The sequence below is a fragment of the Panicum hallii genome, chromosome 1 (assembly GCF_002211085.1).
Source record: "Panicum hallii strain FIL2 chromosome 1, PHallii_v3.1, whole genome shotgun sequence".
In the NCBI taxonomy this organism is placed as follows: domain Eukaryota; kingdom Viridiplantae; phylum Streptophyta; class Magnoliopsida; order Poales; family Poaceae; genus Panicum; species Panicum hallii.
Window position 1 is genome coordinate 47,406,713 of NC_038042.1, and position 17,617 is coordinate 47,424,329.

General features: G+C 52.5%; 5 protein-coding genes across 5 annotated transcripts; 1 reads left to right on the plus strand and 4 right to left on the minus strand.

The window, feature by feature from the left end:
* Nucleotides 1-511: 511 nt before the first annotated feature.
* Nucleotides 512-1,684, minus strand: LOC112897675 (putative cyclin-F2-1). Its single transcript, XM_025966030.1, has one exon. It carries the CDS (start codon nucleotides 1,682-1,684, stop codon nucleotides 512-514), a length of 1,173 nt encoding a protein of 390 aa, XP_025821815.1.
* A 2,150-nt stretch (nucleotides 1,685-3,834) lies between these two features.
* LOC112897680 (putative cyclin-F2-1) lies at nucleotides 3,835-4,491 on the minus strand. The gene has a single exon (XM_025966036.1). The coding sequence runs from the start codon at nucleotides 4,489-4,491 to the stop codon at nucleotides 3,835-3,837; it is 657 nt and encodes a 218-aa protein (XP_025821821.1).
* Nucleotides 4,492-8,237: 3,746 nt separating this feature from the next.
* LOC112895490 (vesicle transport protein SFT2B) lies at nucleotides 8,238-11,360 on the minus strand. Its single transcript, XM_025963477.1, has 6 exons — nucleotides 11,041-11,360; nucleotides 10,770-10,823; nucleotides 9,852-9,925; nucleotides 9,212-9,329; nucleotides 9,043-9,101; nucleotides 8,238-8,667 (listed from the first exon to the last, which is right to left on the minus strand). Exons 1-6 carry the CDS (start codon nucleotides 11,179-11,181, stop codon nucleotides 8,589-8,591), a joined length of 525 nt encoding a protein of 174 aa, XP_025819262.1. The 5' UTR covers nucleotides 11,182-11,360; the 3' UTR covers nucleotides 8,238-8,588.
* Nucleotides 11,361-12,615: 1,255 nt separating this feature from the next.
* Nucleotides 12,616-13,396, plus strand: LOC112879045 (protein SENESCENCE-ASSOCIATED GENE 21, mitochondrial-like). The gene is made up of 2 exons (XM_025943367.1): nucleotides 12,616-12,787; nucleotides 12,891-13,396. The coding sequence occupies exons 1-2, from the start codon at nucleotides 12,750-12,752 to the stop codon at nucleotides 13,114-13,116; spliced, it is 264 nt and encodes an 87-aa protein (XP_025799152.1). The 5' UTR covers nucleotides 12,616-12,749; the 3' UTR covers nucleotides 13,117-13,396.
* Nucleotides 13,397-13,448: 52 nt separating this feature from the next.
* LOC112879044 lies at nucleotides 13,449-17,199 on the minus strand. Its single transcript, XM_025943366.1, has 9 exons — nucleotides 17,031-17,199; nucleotides 15,286-15,935; nucleotides 15,098-15,193; nucleotides 14,797-14,892; nucleotides 14,538-14,699; nucleotides 14,377-14,442; nucleotides 14,229-14,294; nucleotides 14,078-14,146; nucleotides 13,449-13,997 (listed from the first exon to the last, which is right to left on the minus strand). The coding sequence occupies exons 2-9, from the start codon at nucleotides 15,910-15,912 to the stop codon at nucleotides 13,635-13,637; spliced, it is 1,545 nt and encodes a 514-aa protein (XP_025799151.1). The 5' UTR covers nucleotides 15,913-15,935; nucleotides 17,031-17,199; the 3' UTR covers nucleotides 13,449-13,634.
* Nucleotides 17,200-17,617: the final 418 nt, after the last annotated feature.

Genomic DNA, 17,617 nt, shown 5'->3' on the forward strand with positions numbered 1-17,617 from the left:
CAACAGCAGCAGCAAGTGGCAGCCCGCATCAACCATCTCGTCTCCAAATCAGCTAGCGTTTCTCTCCAGGCACAAAATCCACCTCGCACTGCCCCTTCCCCTGCGTGGCGTGCTTGCTTTTTTGCAATTGATGCTGAGCTCGAGCGGGTGGTGGATTCTGTACAAATGACGACGTATACTGAATTCTGTACGTAGCCCGAAAGAATGGGGCATCTTTGGTAACATTTACTGTACCAAAAAAGATCGGGTCAACTTTTTCTGATCAAATCAGATCATATTACATTTCACAATAATTGGCAAGTAATAAGATACCATCATTTACAGCAACAGACTGAGTTCCAGTAATCCATCCAGATGTATATTACGAAGCGGAACAGACAAAACTGAGTTCAAGAATCCACTGCCTTAAATTCCAGATGTAGCCAACATTGCAAATCAGAATGCTGTTAGCTGCTATACCTAGCCAAGGTCTACCAAAACCTTTCTACCCTTTTAGCAGCTGCCCATGTTTCTACTTTCTACGGGTCAGCACACTGTAGTGAGGCAAGGAGTATCTGAGGCGAGTAGTGAGCTCCCAGTCCTCCATCATCGGGCCGCATCCTGGCCACGCCTCCAGGTTCTCGTGCATGTCGTAGATCGCCTCCATGCACTCGCTCAGCTCCTCGATCGCGTACCCGGCCACCGGCGCCGTCGAGTAGTAGCCCAGGACCAGCCTCGCCAGCACGATCGCCGACGCCGCCACGGCGGAGGGCCGCAACGCCACGCACCGGTAGTCCAGCAGCCCCATGTCGGCCAGGTGGTGCGCCAGGGCCCTGACCAACGCCGCCGCCGAGCCCTCCTCCTCCTGGTCCTGCGCGTGCCTCAAGAAGTGGTCGACGAACGTGTAGGCCGTGGGCCCGCTCAGGCGGTACCCGAGCGCCGCCACCAGCTCGCGCTCCGCGTCGAGGGCCTCGCTCCGGGTGCACCGGACATATGCGGCGACGGTGTCGGCGTTGATCCTCTGCGTGGTCTTCCTGTCCTCGTACTTGGCCGCGGCGAAGACGGCCGCGGCGCCCAGGAGGAGGAGCTGGCGCTCGCCGCCGTTCATCTTCCTGGCCGAGAGGAACCGGTCGACGTAGGAGACTGCGCGGTGCAGCGTGCCCGGGGCGAGGTCGTAGTACCTGGTGAAGTGGTGCATCTTCTCGATGAGGGTGGCGCGATCGATCATCATCATGTCCCCCGCCTGCGTGTCGCTGAGGTAGTCCGGCGAGGGCCGCTCCGCGGGGTCTTTCTCCATGACCCGGAACGTGGCGTCGATGCTGGCATCGTACTCGCTGCCGCACTGCTCCTGCTGCGGCCGCATCTCGGGCGGCGGCGTCTTGATGGTCACCGCCGCGTCGTCCTCAGCTGCATCGTCGCCGTAGCTGCGCGGTGCTCGAAGCATCGCCACGGGCGTCGTCGGCGCGGCGTCGTCGTGAGCGTCCATGGGGAAGGAAGCCATCAGGCCACGGCCCGGAACGTGGATGCTATGGATGCCGTGGAGCATGACGGCGCCCCGGAGCAACGCGCTGATGTCGGCGTCGTAGCCATACCCGCACCACGCGGCGGCAGGAACGCCCCCCGCGTACGTCGTCGGCTGAACGCCGAGGACGGGCGCGGCGCCGCAGGCCAGGCCAGGAAGGACGAAGGGAGCGACGGAGCACATGGTTGTTCGCCGGCCACGCGCAAGAAGCGAGCGAGGATCGGAGCCCCTGGTGCTGGCGCAGATGCGATCCGATCGCCGCCGCAGGGAGGGAGAGAAGTGGAGGGATGGTGGATCGATCGAGGATGGAAGCCAGAGGACGGGCGCTACTATTTATATCGCCCATGCATGGGTGGCAACTGGTTCTGAAACCGAGTTGGTCACTGGCCGGGGTTAGTTGCATACGATGTACGCGACCGGCGCTGATCCGAGTCCGAGCTGGTACGCGGCTGAGTCCGAGTTGGTCGATAGTGTCCCCAACTCCGAGCTGGTTGTTCTGAGCAGCTGGTAGCCTGCCTGGTACAAGAAGCCAAGAACATGCATGGGAGCAGGAAAACGGGTGCAGGAAGACGCTCCCTGACTAGGTGTACTGGGCGCATGTTTTTTTTTTTATTTTCAACCAAGACACCTTATGTTTGAACACTAGTGGGCACGGTACATGTGCTTTTTTTTTCTTTTTGCAAAACATATATATTACACTCACATGTACACTTGCACATGTAATCGTCTCTGAAGAACTAAACCAATGTATCTTAAGGTCAACCAAGTAAGTATAGACATGGTTGGGGAGGGCATCGATGATCTACCAAGAGGCAGCGGTAGTGAAGCTATTTGAGGCTCGTGCTCTAAGCTCATGGCATCTGCAAGTTTGCACCTAGCAGCTGAGGTAACTGTCAAGCGGAGGTCGACAGTGGTTGAGTGGTGCCTAGCGTTGGAGCAACATCTTGATATTTATGATGTGTCGAGTGGTGCGGTGCATTGCATGTTGAGTTGCTTGATGTTTGAGATATTATTTTCTCTTTTGTTGTGTTGCTCAATCTGAGCTTCCATCTTCTTTTTAATATAATCGGTATTTCTAAAAAATAACTGAGTAACTATAGATGTGACTATAAACGGATGCATCTTTATAACCACAAACACAGGACAATTAGACATGTAACGGAACGTGTAGCAACAGTAGCATCTTAATAGCCAGCCAATGCCAAATGAGCTTAGGTAGTATTTGGTCCTACATCTGTTTGGTTGAGGAGCGGCGGAACCGAGCGATTCCTTAAAAAGAATATTCGCTGAGATTCTGGGACGAGCTCGTCCCACTTGGACGGTGTCGACGCCATCTCCCCTCTCGTGCACCGGTGCAAGCACGCACGGAGAAGCTGCGGACTTGAGTGGCCGGAAGCCGACGCAAGGCGGAGCTGTGGAGGTGCGTACCTGGAGAGACGGAGGCGCCGACCTGGCCGGATTCACAGAGTTGTAGGCGACGAGATACATGAGCTGCTCCTGGCCGGAATCACGATCTGCTAGCCGGATTTACCTGTGATTTTTTTATTGGTGGCCGCGTAATTTCTTTTTCTTAGCTTTTTGCGTGGTTTGGATTGATCGGAAGTTGCTTTCATGGCTGTGAAGCGGGACGGGGCGCACATCCTTACCTGGGAGGGGAGGGGGCGGGTGGCGGCCTCCCGAGCAGAGGAGCCGGGCGGCGCGGCAAGAAGCCATGGAAAAGTAGAGATAGGAAGGAAAGGATCGTGGGACTAGCTGGTGGGCCTTACAGTTAGGTGTTAACGGAACCAAATATAGAGATGGAGCCACTCCATCCCTAAAACTAGAGATGGAACCATTCTATTTTATTCGCTCTCCAACCAAACATGTTACCTTAAATACAGGACATGGAATGGTGATTTTGTGTAGGGTGCCTCACCTATTGAAGTCCATCCTAGTTACGCACACGCAATTACTTTTAGTGCTATTCCTATTTGGTTGTAGCCATGCACTAGCGGTGTTTGTCATCGAAAAGAAGGAACAACAGAGGCTACAACTCCGCAAAACGTTTAGCAACAAACAGTCACACCTAAGCATCTTCAACCTACAAATTAATTGCCAGTTTGGTAAAACATATCACACAACACAACGAATTTACTTGGAAAGTGTCACAGATAATTCAAAACAACAGTTCAAAATGAATTCCAATCATCCATCATCCCGTTGATGTACCTATATACTACATACAGATAATATTGCAAAAATCGACACATAAACTGCTTCAATTCCTGTTTTCTAGCTAGGCGCTACAGCAAATCTAGCTTGCAGCAGCGTTCCTTGGTGTCCTTGCATGTTGATCAGATCACCAGAGGAGGCAGCGCGTAGATGAGTTTGCAGTCATCCATCATGTGGTAGCATCCCGGCCACGCCTCCGGGTGCTTGTGAATATCGTAGATCATGGCCATGCACCCGGCCAGGTCCTCCAGCTCGTACCCCGTCACCTTGACCTCCTCCTCGCTCCACGACGGCGCGGAGCCGCCCATGGCCATCCTCGCCAGGGCGATTGCGGACGCCGCCACGGCGGACGGCAGGAAGCGCGCGCCGCACCGGCAGTCCAGCAGCGCCAGGTCGGCGAGGTGGTGCGCCAGGGTCCTCAGCATCAGCAGCGAGCCGTCTTCCTCCTGGCCGTGCCTGGTGAAGTGGTCGACGAAGGTGTAGGCCGTGGGGCCGCTCAGGCGGTACCCCAGCGCGGCGAACAGGGCGCTTTCCGCGGCGACGACGTCGCACGCGGCGCATCCGACGTGCCTGGCGACGTCGTCGGCACGGAGCGCCAGGGTGGTGCTCCTGTCCTCGTACTTGGCCGCGGTGAACACGGCCACGGCGCCGACGAGGACCAGATTGACGCCGGCGCAGCCGCCGGCGGTCACGCTCGCCGACAGGAAGCGGTCGACGTAGGAGACCGCGCGGTGGAGCGTGCCCGGGGCGAGGTTGTAGTAGCCGGAGAAGTTGTACATCAGCGTCACGGAGCGCGGCGTCGATGCCGGCGTCGTACTCGCACCGCTGCGACTGCGGCTGCTTCTTGGGGGGCGACGTCGTCGTATGGACGGTGGCGACCGGGTCATCACCCGCGAAGGCATCGTCGCCGTAGCTGCGCGGCTCTCCAAGCACCGCCACGGGCGTCGTCAGGGCGGCGTCACGATGAGCGTCCGTGGGGACAGAAGCGAAGCCCGCGCCCGGAACCGGAACGCGAACGCTCCGGATGCCGCGGCGGAGGACGGCGTCCAGGTCGCCGTCGTAGTGATTGTAGTGTCGCCGAGTGCGCGCAAGAAACTCCATGGGCGGGTCGGCGGGGGTGCGTGGGCGCACGACGGCGGCGTGGATGTCGCGGAGCAACGCGTCGATGTCGGCGGCGTCGTCCCCGTCGCCGTAGTAGCCGTACCCGGCGGGAGCGGCCTCCACGTGAGTGGCCATCGTCGTCCTCGCGTCGGCGCCGGCGAGGCCGGGAAGGACGACGAAGGGTGGAAGGGTAGTGCACATGGTTCGCCGCGCAAGAAACAAGCGAGCTCGCTCTTGGCGGCGAGCCGGAGCTCTGAAACCCTAAGAGAGGAAGATGGGTGGAAGAGGACTGGATGATCTGGCACGACGGCAAGCGGCCATGCATATTTATCGATCGATCCACGAGCGGGGGGCCTGCTCCGAAGTGGTAGTGGTATTGGTATTGGACTCGACGAGACTCGTTGCATACGATGCACGCAATCCTACGCGTGATTAGCGGTGACACACGGCTAACAAACCAACCGGGCTTTAATTCGAACGTTCATTAGGATTGAAGTGTCAGTTCGTTATTCAGTTCGAACAGGTTCCGATTCGGACAGGAGACGCCAGATCACCATTCCCTGTGTCCGCGTGGCGCGTGCGTCGCCATCTCAGGGTCGAGCCCCCGGCCGCTCTCACGCCTCGCGTAATTTGCAGCAGGATTAAGAAGAGCGTAGCAGAGCAGGTTCAGTGTCTTAATTTGTTTGCCGTTCAGAGACTGTCAGAAAAGATGCGTGCCAATACAAGGAAGTACTAGTTTTACACTGGTATGGTGGGTGCTGTTTAGAGAATCCCTTCCATATTGAGGAGCTGCTATGTTCCAGTGTTCACAAGGGAGTGTTACATATTCTGGAGTAATGTACAGCACCTGAAGATTTTCTGAAGATTTTCAGAATTGGAAATTCCATCTCAATAGAAGAGCATAATGCATGTCGCTCCAATGCCAGAAATACACAGAACAGAAACCAAAGTCTCCTTTCTTCCCGCCGCGCCGCTCCCGCGTGGGCGACTCGGGCGGGCGAAACGCCGCCGCCGCCCCTTCCTCCTCCCTTCCCTTCGCCGCGCCGCCGCTCGAGCCGGCCGCCGGAAGTCTGTGCGGCTCGAAAGGACGGTGGCGGCGGGGCGGCCCGCTTCTCCCTCGCGCCCAAGCGAGCGCCGCCGCCTCGGCCGTCGAAGCAGGCGGCCCGTAGCGGCGCCGGCGTTGGTGGCCGGATTCGGCGCCGGCGAGCGCGGATCCGGTGCCCTCGCGGCTAAATCTACCGACAGGAGCGGCAACAGGCTGCTCCCTAGCGAGGGGCGGGGTCCATCACGTGGTCGCCGACGAGCGGGAGCCGGGCATGGGCGCGGAGGCGCCGCGAGCGCGCGGGCGTGGACGACGAGGTTGCGACGCCTCGAGGCGGGCGTGCGTGGAAGTGGAGGCGACCACGGTGGATGCGGCCGCGGTGGAGGTGACCTGGGGCAGCAAAGTCGTCGGCCGGCGCGGAGCTGCGTCACGCCCGACGAGGTGACGCGACGGTGCGGGTGGAGGCGGCATGGGAGGCCCGGCAAGGCGTATGGAGAGGCACTGCAGCGGCGGCCCAGTGCAGAGAGGAGACTATGCAGACTGCGTGCGAGGAAGGGGCAGTGGTATGGTGGTGGCGGGGGTGCTGGCAGGATAGCGAGTCCTTATTGTTGGTAGCCATGGCCGGCGGAGAAGCTTGTGGCAGCTGCAGGCAAGGGGTGTTGGGCGAACGCTCTGCTCGGTGCATCCGGCTGACAATGGCAGCATCTTGAGCGCCGCAATTCCTGTTGGAGACGTTGTTTTGGCACTCTCCTCGCTTTTGCACCAGAAACTCTATGTGAAAACCGTACCAAAGCTTGGGCGGGCGGCGACGGCGCATGTAGCGTCGCATCCTTCTTGAAGGCGTCGTCTTTGGAGTTTCCATTCTACCTCCCTGTCCTCCTGGCGACCTTGTTGCTGCTTGGTGTTGACGGCTGTGGGCGGCGCATTATGTGTTTCTATGTTTTGCTTGGCGGCGATCGGTCACGCATAGCGGCGGCTGGGTCGATGCTAAGCTCTTGCCATGGTGAATTTGGGCCTTGCGGTGGAGTGGATGGAGACCTAGTTGAAGATTGGGGGAGAGGGGGTGACCATGATGGGTGTTAGCAGCCAAAAGGTGGATGTTGGTGCAGTGTTTAGAGGGCAAGACTTCTGCTTGGCATTTGAGGGCGTCGGTTAGGAGGGACCGTGCGCCAGTGGTGACCACGAAGTTGGTATGAGACTGGCGTGGTAGGAGGTGGCCGGCAGATTTGCTTTGCCAAAGAGACCTGTGTGTTGAGACGTTGGGCGGTCCCGCAGAGTGGTGGCTGCTTCGGTGCGAGGTGAACCTTCGATGGCTGTTAGAGGCCCCATGTGGCATTTTGCTTTCCTCGACGGCGTGTCTAGGTTGCTTGGTGCCGCAGTATACATCATGAGCTCGGTGCACGCGGTTGGAAGTTGATGTCCAAAGGCAGTTGTTCTTGTGTCAGCTCGATGGCTTGCAGCGATCTACGACGGCTAGCCTCGCTTTGCGGGTGTTAGTCGGTGTAGGTCAACTTCGTGAGGAGACGTAAGCGGATCCGATGGCATGGCAGCTACATGGCTTGCAGCGGACCACAGCGGCTAACCCTGCATGGCAGTGGCTGGCTCGGCGCAGGACATCGTTGGCAGTGGCTGGCTCGGCGCAGGACATCGTTGTTAACAACGGCGCTGGCAATGACAATGGGTTATCCTTTGAAAATCTTATGATTAGGCGACAGTGCTGCTGTTGGTACACGAGCAGCAAGGTTGTGGAGTGTCCAGTGGTGTCGTTACCTCCATCCGACCAACCTGAATGCATGAGGTGTGTTGAGTTCGGCGTATGTTGATGACCTAATCCAATCTCAGAGGTTCCTCTTAGTTATTTTTTATTTAGTTTGTTTTTTATTTGATTATAGCCTTCCAGGAACATGATCTTATATTGTTCTACTATATCAATAGAAACACACACGTCGTGTGTTAAAAAATTAATATCAGAAATACAATGGAAGATCGCACCAACGATGTACACACCCAAAATCAGCATGGTGATGGACTGCAAAGTGGGAGTGGGACACCAGATCGCCATTGTTTCAGCAGCGCAGATGACCACAAGGAATCACATTCTCTCCACGGCCTACCAAGTTGCAGAAACATTTCCTCCACGGCATCGATGATGCTGGTTTTCGCCACCGTGGCGGCGGTGATTTTCGTCGGGGCAGCGGCGATTTCATCGGGGAGGAGCGGCGGTGGGTCAGGCACTCAGGCGGACCGGCTGGGGCGGCGCGCGGATCAGCCTAGCTACATTGGCAGCGGGACGGTTTTACTATTACTCACCTTGACCGGGGAATCTGGATGCAAGTATGTAACAAAAGGCTCCAGAATCAACGGCGGTGTGCACATCAAGCGTATCATCGTACCACCGGTGTTCTGTGATGAAACTTTTTACAGCAATTGCTCAGCAAACGATACAACAATGTTTTGTTCTATAAATCCACAGTGAATGCTCCGAGCACTGCACGGATGGAAGGAAGGCCCAAACAGACTGAATCACTGAAGCCTAGATTGCACGTGCAAGTGCATCAAAGGGTATTAGCACAATCTTCTAGTCTAGCGTGACCAAACGCACACGAACTCGATTCACAGTGATTACAAGAGCCTGCTGGAGGGGTGAGGTGACTCCCTCCTCATCTTGTCAGAAGTACACACTAGATTACCGACCGATGTCTGCTGAGACTCAGGCAGGCGACGATCGTTGCTCTAGAAATCAGTGTCGAAGCAGGATGTCATCACTTTCGACACGATTGACCTTGCGAAAGGTATGTAGCTAAGGCTGTACCTGCAGGCGCACCAATTTAAACTTCAGTTTTGTCGATCAGTACCCATGCCCATGTAACACTAACTTTTCTGAGATGGACTCTTGTACATGTGACATGTGAAAAAACAATTTTAAAGCAGAATACAAGTTTCGTTTGCTCATATGGTGGATATATATACACTATGATACCTCGTCAGGTGGTGTCTGGCTGGGAATGTTACTTAGAAATAGTGGCGTCTGGCTGGGAATGTTACTTAGAAACAGTGGTGTCTGGCTGGGAATGTTACTTACAAATAGGCTTAAGGTGGCAACAAGTTTAAGATTAAGTAGAAGAAATGCTTTGCAGACATCATGCAAGGTAAAAAAAATCACTCACTGAAGGATAACTAAACTTACCAAACAAGGGCACCAAATTCCAAAATGATGGCCAGTAGAGTCAACAGCTTGCTGTGAACCTGTTTAGTGGAAAAAAAGTGTAATTGACTCTACTTGATTGTAGAATTTGCATAGACATAAAATTTATAAAAGATGACATTAATGCCAGGCCTTAGATCATTTTACTTACATAGAGAGCACAGAATAGAGCAATTATGATGCTTGCAATGTATATAGCAGTGGCATATATTCGCACTGAATCAAGCATCATATCAAACTGCCTTTTTGGGCCTATAAGAAATGCTGTACTGCCAAACAAATGATCCCTCCATTAGTTGACATGACAAAAAAAAACATTGAGATATAGATAAATAAATAAATAGAGACAGTATCTTGATACAGATATGAAGAGTGAAGGGATACACTAATTTTACACCCAGGTGTAATATGAACAGTTCAATGTCAGTTTTCAAACTAAACCTATGCTGGTATTTCTGGTATCCGAGGCAAAACGGTTAGGTCCCAGCTCAGTTAGTGTTATATGTGATCATTGTCACCTGCTTCCCCCTAAAACCACCTCCAGACCAATATAAAAAGCTCTGCTGACTTTAAGGTCGATCCACATGCCAGGAGGGTTCTCCCAGCTGATCAAGTATCTACACTGACTAGAAGGGAATGGCATCGCCTAATTTCCACATAATTAGATTATGCTACTCATACTTGTTTTAGTTCTAAACAGTTTGTGCGTTGACTCAATTTACTGCAAAACCAAGATCTGAAGCAGAAACAAATATATGTTAAGCAGAACTTTGGCAGCTAGTGAAACAGACCTTCCAAGGGCCATCAAGTTGCCAAGGGTGAATGTTACCCCAAATTTCACCGGATTGAAGAAAACAATCATTGACTGGAACAATAGACATGAAAATTGTCAAATAATCCATAAGGGTTTGAATGTGGGAAAATATAAGGTAATTATAACAGGATAGGTAGGTATAAATATATGAATACAAGTGCAATCATGAGAGAGAAACAAATATTGCATTGTGCTTTCCCTTTATTATTTGAATGCTAGATTATCATGATGGCTATATCCTGGGACTGCTATGCTAGCTGTTGTATGCTGCCTCGAATATTAACACCATATTGATAATTGAGTTAATATCCACATATTATTTGAAGGAAAAGCATGATCATATGAGGAGACTTAGGGTGTGTTCGTTTCCTGGGATCTAAAATTTAGAGGGGTCACATCAAAGAGAATCTTGTTATTTAGAAGTATTAAATAAAGTCTAATTATAAAACTAATTGCAGAACCCCAGGGCTAATTCGCGAGACGAATCTAATGAGGTATATGATTAGCGGATGATTACTGTAGCATCACTGTGGCAAATTATGGATTAATTAGGCTGATTAAATTTGTCTCGCGAATTAGCATCCATCTGTGCAAAAAGTTTTGTAATTAGCCTTTATTTAATACTTCTAAATAATAAGATTTTCTTTGATGTGATGGGTCTAAAATTTAGAGGGTAGGAAACGAACACACGCTTAGAACTTCTTTTTTGAAAAAAAAAACAGAGAGAAGAGCTTAGGGACAGTGTAGAGCTTCAATTAGTTGCCTGACTTATTAACAACCGTAAGAGTGCTTCCAATCACTTCATGGAACAATACCAATTTCAGCTAGAACTGATCAGAAACAATATTGCTGTCCCGAACTGGGACCAAAAGGCAGCGAGGGCAGGCGAACTCACCAAGAAGGTGCACGTCAGACCGGCAGCCAAGCAAATCGCGAAACCGTAGAGCCTCTGCGCACAAGAGGTCAGCGAGTCATGGTTAGACAGCGGGACCACATTGCTCGAGCGATTTTACCGCGACTCCTCGCCGATCCCCGCGGAGAAAAGCAGCCGCCTAGCGAGATCCGCGGCTAGATCTGCGCAGCGACACGGCTCGCCGCCCGCCCCCCCGGATCCAAGAGGCGCGAGAGAGGGGATAAGCTGAGGGGATCCATGCGTGCGTGCTTGCCTGGGTGGTGTTGAGGGTGCAGCTGCGGTTGATGTCGTCGAAGAAGGACTGCTCCTCGGGGGGTGGCAACCCGGACTCCTCGTCGACCTCCATGCCCACCAGCATCTTGGCCCGCTCCAGCGCGCCGCGCATCGTGTCCATGGCCGGCGACTCTGCTCTGCTCCGCTACCTCTTCGCGGGTCCCGTCCCCTGCTGCGGGCGAAGGGAGGAGCTCGCGCGTCGCCGGCGGAGGAGTAGTCGGAGGATCGACACCTCGCCGAGTCGAGAGTTGAGCGGATTTCCGAACCGAAAAAAAAAATTCCTTCTCGCAGTAGGAGCAACTACCTCACTCCAAGCAATTGGCCGTAGCAATATTGGGTTGATTTGGAGACTATTTTATTATGGGCCGGGCTTTGTTATACATGATGGGCTTTGCAAGGCTTTAATTTAAGGTGGTGATGGGCGGAAGAGCTCCAACATGGCCTGATTAATGGGCTATGCCACCCCAGCTCTTCACTCTTTCTTTTTCTGTTTCTCTTTCTTTTTGTTTAGGATCGGTAGTCTTCTGTCTATAGGTTACATATTGTTTTCACTATCATATTCGAGTTGCAATTCAATTTATTTAGATTTTTCATGGTACACGCATATGACGTCTACTCATTGACTAATTTTATGCCTACAAGAGCACGTTTTGCCTTCAAAAATATTTAGCAGATTTGACAAATTTAGTTTATGTTGGGTTGATGATTCTAATAATGTATTTCTATAACGTGTTTATAATAAGTCACGGTTCTTTTAAAAATTCAACAAGGAATGATTCTCACTTTGCTCTAACTGCAAGGGCCTAATATATCATGGGGTATCCTAATGCTTATAACTCACAAGGCTACGACTAACTTATACATGATAGAGTTAATTATCACCATAGATCAAGCTCGGATGAATTTTTTTCTAATATGTTAAATATTGTGCTTCACTGTTCTATTTTATTATGTATGCAAAGTAGTTATCTGAAAAGAACCAGATATTACAAACATTAAAAGGCGAAAATGCCACCGGATTTATTCCCCTTTTGCAATACAGATTGTAAATCCATCGACTATCTATGGACGTAAGTGAAATATAGTACTCGTAGTGTATCAAAACTTACTTAGATACATTATACACATTATCGTACCACGTATATTTCTTTCACGGTTACTATTGCGTATCGGTTTGGCCTGATCCGTACCTCTACCTATTACTCCGTTCTACATGTAAGTACATTAGTACCGTTCCATTTGGAGCATTCTCGACCCTTTTCAAGTTTCACCCTTTTGCTCACTTGTCCGGTTGCCGCTCGGGGTTTCGGCGCTAATTTGACGGCGTTCCAATGGCAAGCCGAGAATAGCCGCTGCTTGTTGAACAACCGCACGTCTGAACTGGAGTCGACCCGCGCCGCGCCTTTGCCCGCACCCGCCGCGGCGCGCCTTTTGAGAGCCCCAGCTGGGCTGCTCGAATCGAACGCGACCCAGGCCCAGCTGTCAGCTGCGCGGTGGCGCCACGGCTGGCGGCGGCAGCCGGCCCGAGGAAAAACCCTAGCGCCGCCCCGCCCGAAACCCCTGAACCCGCGCCGCCTCCTATATAACCACGCTTGGCACCGCGCCGGACGCCGAGCAGAGCAGAGCACGCCGTCGCCGCTCTTTCGTTCCCGTCACCGGTGATTCCGAGGGAACAGGGGACAGAGAGCAATGCCGCGCGCTCCCGTCGCCACGCTGCTCTCGCTCAGGTGCCCCGCCGGCTTCCGATCCCGCCGGAGTTCCATGTTCGTTTCCGCGTCTCTGTTTTAGCTGACGCTCTTCGCTTTTCTTGGCTTCCCTGTGCGTTCGCAGCCGGAGGGGCTACGCCGCGGCGGCGGCCGGAGCGGAGGTGCACCAGCGCGCGGCGGCAATGGCGGCGAGGGGCTCGGCGTCGGCGGGTGTTAGTAACTCGGCGGCGGCGTCCAGGGAGGTGTTCTGGATGAGGGACCCGCAGACGGGGTGCTGGGCCCCCGAGGACCGCTTCGCCGACGTCGACGCGGCCGAGCTCCGCGCGCGCCTGCTCTCCAGGAAGGACTAGGGAGGAGCTGGTCCTTTCGGTTGATGATGAACCATTCAACCCATTGACGATTCAAACTTGATGAAGCCGAGTAATAACCTCCATTTGCTAGAATTCTGCGGCTCCATCTCCAAACCAATTGAAATAACCGAAACAGTGAAATGTTAGGCAGCCCAATCAAAGATACTCCTAAAATGCTTCTGTTATATCTGGAATCCTAATTGCTTTTATTTCTCTAAGATTTGTGTTGTTATCCTTCATGAAAAGGACATGCTCAACAAAGTTAAGTTGATTTGTTTGATGCGCTGCAAAGCAAGTCACAATCGAATCAGAGATGCGCCGACTGCTAGAGATAATTCAAATTAGGGAGGATAATTAATCATATGTTCTTGTGATGACGGAAAAAAAAGAGAGCACATGTAAGCAATGTTCACGCTCCAGGCTAAGTCGCAAAAAGAACCGGTAGAACACTGCACAAGCTGTCAGGCATCTAAAGCTCAGGATGGCTTGACTGCTCGGAGGCTGCAGCCGCCGGTGCCCTAGGCTCTGGACCTCATCTCCCTCGCGCCGCCGAACGCGTTCAGCCCGCGCAGCATCTCCGTCGCGTCGCGTTCGTCTCCGCCGGCGCCGCCCTCGTCCGCGGCGGCACTGTTCGCCGGCCGGACGGCCGCCGAGGACGTCCCCTTCTGGTCCGAGATCGCCGACGCTAGCGCGATCGGCATGAGGCACAGGCCCTTGCTCTGCAGGTACTGCATCGCCGTCGTCATGTTGTTCTCCATCAGCTGCACCACTTCCTGCTCGAACGCCGCGCCGTCCCGGAGCTCGGGCTGCCCGAGCAGGCCGCCCTCGCCCGCTTGCTGCCTGCCTGATCTCGGGGACAGGAGGAAACCCCCGGAGGAGCTCTGCGTTGCCAGTACACGTCACAACAAGCAATGGTCTAAAAAGCACGATGGACTCTGGATTCAGACTCGCATGATTTTACCTCGGTCTGAGACTCTGTCAGGAGCGGGACGACGGCTTCCGTCGCGCCCAGCCTGCTCATGCTAAGAACCTTCAATCACATCGATGAGATCAGAAAACAAGTAATGGTAATGCATACAGCATGGAACAGGAGATGGCGGTGGTGAGCAAACCTTGACTTGCAACTGGAGAAATTTGACGTAGTCGATGATTTCGTCGAGCATGGATGCCTTGTCAGTCTGCACGGCAGAAACGCAGGTTCAGAAACAGGTGCGCAGACAAATTTCTGTTTGGACAGGAATTAGTTTGGCAATCGAGTACCCTGTTGGAGTTTGGAACGAGCTCCTGTAAATTCTTCATCCTGTCAGAGATCTTCTCCCTTCGGAGCTGCAACGAACATAACCACAGTACGTTCAAACCTCATGTTCTTGATGAACTGATGAAATTCAGACCAAAGAAAAATAAATTATGAATAAGCTCACCCTCTCCGCAATGCTATGTGGATCAGTGGCCTGGCCTCGGCGAGCTCTGATGCGCGGCTTCGGAGCTCCATTCCCAGCAATCCCACTGCCATTCGGCACTTCTGATCGCGCCATGAGCGGCGCTGCGTTCAGCCCATTCTTGCCGCCGCTGGCTTCATTGGACTGTACATGGAGAAACGTTGTTCATCTGATCAGTTCAAATAAACTTTGGCTACCAAAAGTACAAGTAGCAATATACAGAGACTAGGAGAACAGAAACCTGTTTGGGATTATGTGTTACTCCTGTAGCATTAAACGATGCAAGCTGCCAAGGAACCAGCGAGGAGAGGTTCAGGTGATGCAGACCACTGAATTCCTGCAATGTCGCAATCAGGTTAGGTAAACAAACACGTCATCGTACACTTTCAGCCTGTGCCAACGCCGTCAGCTTACTGTGCATCTTTATTTTGATGCCTCTAGATGGTACTATTAACTAATAGTCTAATGCGTTATGCTTCTATTACAAATGAAACATGTCCGAGAAAAAAGACAAACAAGAAAGCTGGCATCGCACTCTTGACCTTTTGACTGATCTGCAGATCCTCAAAGTTTGTATTTTGCTGCCTAGAACCAGGAGCAAAAGAGAGCATCTTTCCAGTGTTGAACTCAGCATCATTCTGCAAGCATACAAAGCGAAAAATCACCATATCATATAAGAACATGATATAATTAAGCCGAAATTTCAATGTTAATGCTTCTGGTCACCCACATGTAGCTGCAGCGGTACAGATGGCACATTGCCTAGCTGCGGATACTTCTTGGCATCTGCAGCGCAGGCCTCACGCAGAAGATCACCGTTGCTAAGCGCACGGAAGCCGAAACCCTGTGATGTTTCTTCCCCAACCAACGAAGAAATCTGAGTGAACGTTGACGCCCACGCAGCTGGCACTGGCACAGGCTGTTCTCCCAGGATGAACTGTGGCAGGCCAGACTGCTCGCTCCCGCTGCTGTCGTTGGAGCTGCACACCACCGGTGCACTGTCGGCAAGCGATATGGCACAGGACGTGCTCAGGACCGAGCCCAGCGTGCTGGCCATCAGAGCGCCGTCCATTTCGAAGTTGAGGCCCTGCGTCGCGTCGTCTTGCAGCTGCGCTTGCAGGAACTGCTCGTGCAGCTCCACAGGCGACAACATCTCTTTTGCGCTTCTGTTCAAGAGCACCGGCGAGGAACCATTCTGGAGGTGGAACTCTGTGTCTTGATCTGGTGACGCTCCGATGTATGTCCCTGCAGAATCTGCAAGGGGGGCAGAAGCGCTGTCTGACCAAGATGAGCCGGTGAACACGAGGTCCTGAGGCCAAGCCGGTGCTGGGATGAAAGGATCGACGAAACCACCCATTGATCGCTTCGCCTGTGTGATGCCTGGAAATGATCGTGAAACAGAGTTGGAAGGTTCAGAAATTCAGATGGATGCAGTGTCAGTGAGATACCAGAGGCCCTTCAGCCAGTGACTGGAGGAAAGGAGAAGTTCAATTATGCAGGTAGCAGGCAGTTCAAGATCTCGCAACGGATAAAGCAGGGTTGACTATATTTGAAGCTTGAGATCCAGAGCATGATGGTGTATGTAAAACAACAATTGTTTGTAACGAAGTGCTACTACTATGTACTTATGGCCAGTATGGTCAACCGGGGCATCAGGGCTAATGAAAACTTAGAAAATTCCTCTGGTTATCTGACAACTGCATCGTCTCCCCTTCCTGAGAAGAATCTCCAAGATTCCCGTTATTAATCTTCCTAACTCAAACCGTTTGCATCTGAACAAATTGCTGCATAAAGAAATCGATGAATCCACAGAGTCACAGCCTCACAGGATAAGAAGCAAGAGCTAATACCACTAGCTCTTCCTTTCCGTTCGGCCCAGATTTTTTAATATATTCAGAACAACAAAAGTGGGATAACTAGGAATATAGAAGCCGTCACTCGGGGAGCACGTCTCGAGTCCATCAAAGCCGTGCTCTTATTTTAACTGGATTAGAAGGCATTGCAATAATTAAGAGCCGCCACTAGTATGACAGCAGATTATCAGTAACAAAGTAACCATGCCTACCAAGTAAAAAAAACAGATTTCACTAGAGGGGGATCAAAGTACAGATCCTAGCAAGAGACATCGCAGCACAAGGAGGAACAGAGTTGAAAACGCAAAGGCACCCAACGCCAACAGACGCGGTGCACTCAATCCAAACGTCTCCGCATCTCCCCACACCCCAAAAAGAAAACACGCAGGAACAAGACGACACAGCAGGATCAGTCGATCCGCATCGCGGAAAAGAAACGCCGAAACGAAAAGTCTGGCGCAATTCCGCAAGAAAACCTCAGCGGCAGCTATCCGGCGGCGCGGGGAGGACGACGCCCTCAGCCGAGCCGCCCAGACTGACGGAACCGGTGGCCGGAGAGAGAGAGGGCGAGATCGGAGGCGCGGTGGGGAGGAGACTGAGACGGAGGAGGAGGTGAGCTCACCAGTTGACGGAGTCGGAGGAGGAGGGGTAACCGCTTCAGCTCCCGCTCCTCCGCTTTCGCCTCTGCCCCGCCTGGAGAAGAGGAGGCGCCGTTTGTTTCTTGTGCGGGTGCCTGTGCCTGCCTGCGCGTTTGTTTGTGTGCGTGCCTGCGTCAGTGGGGTGCGCTTCGCTGGGCGTGACAAGTGTGGGCAGCGCAGGCGGGCGGGTGGGTTATATACCCGCGGCCACGCTAGCCTGCCTTGTCACTGTGCAATTCTTTTTTCACTCCTGCTCGTAGTACGTATTTGCGGAAGTGATACGGAGTTGTACAATCATTGGCTCTCGATGATGGCCATGATGAGGCGAGTTATGCACAGGCTTACTGCTCCATGATGGTTTTTAAGCTATTTACATGCAGTTATGTCTGACTCATTATGTGTGTGATTAATATAAAACTAATTAGTAGGTTACTCTTCATTAGTACTAGTATGTGGTTGATATATAGTAATAAAAGCATTAGGTATCTAGGTTGGTTTTTTTTTTGCCTGACGATGTTACAAACTGATTGTATATGGAAATACACGATACCTCTATCTTTAAGAATATGAC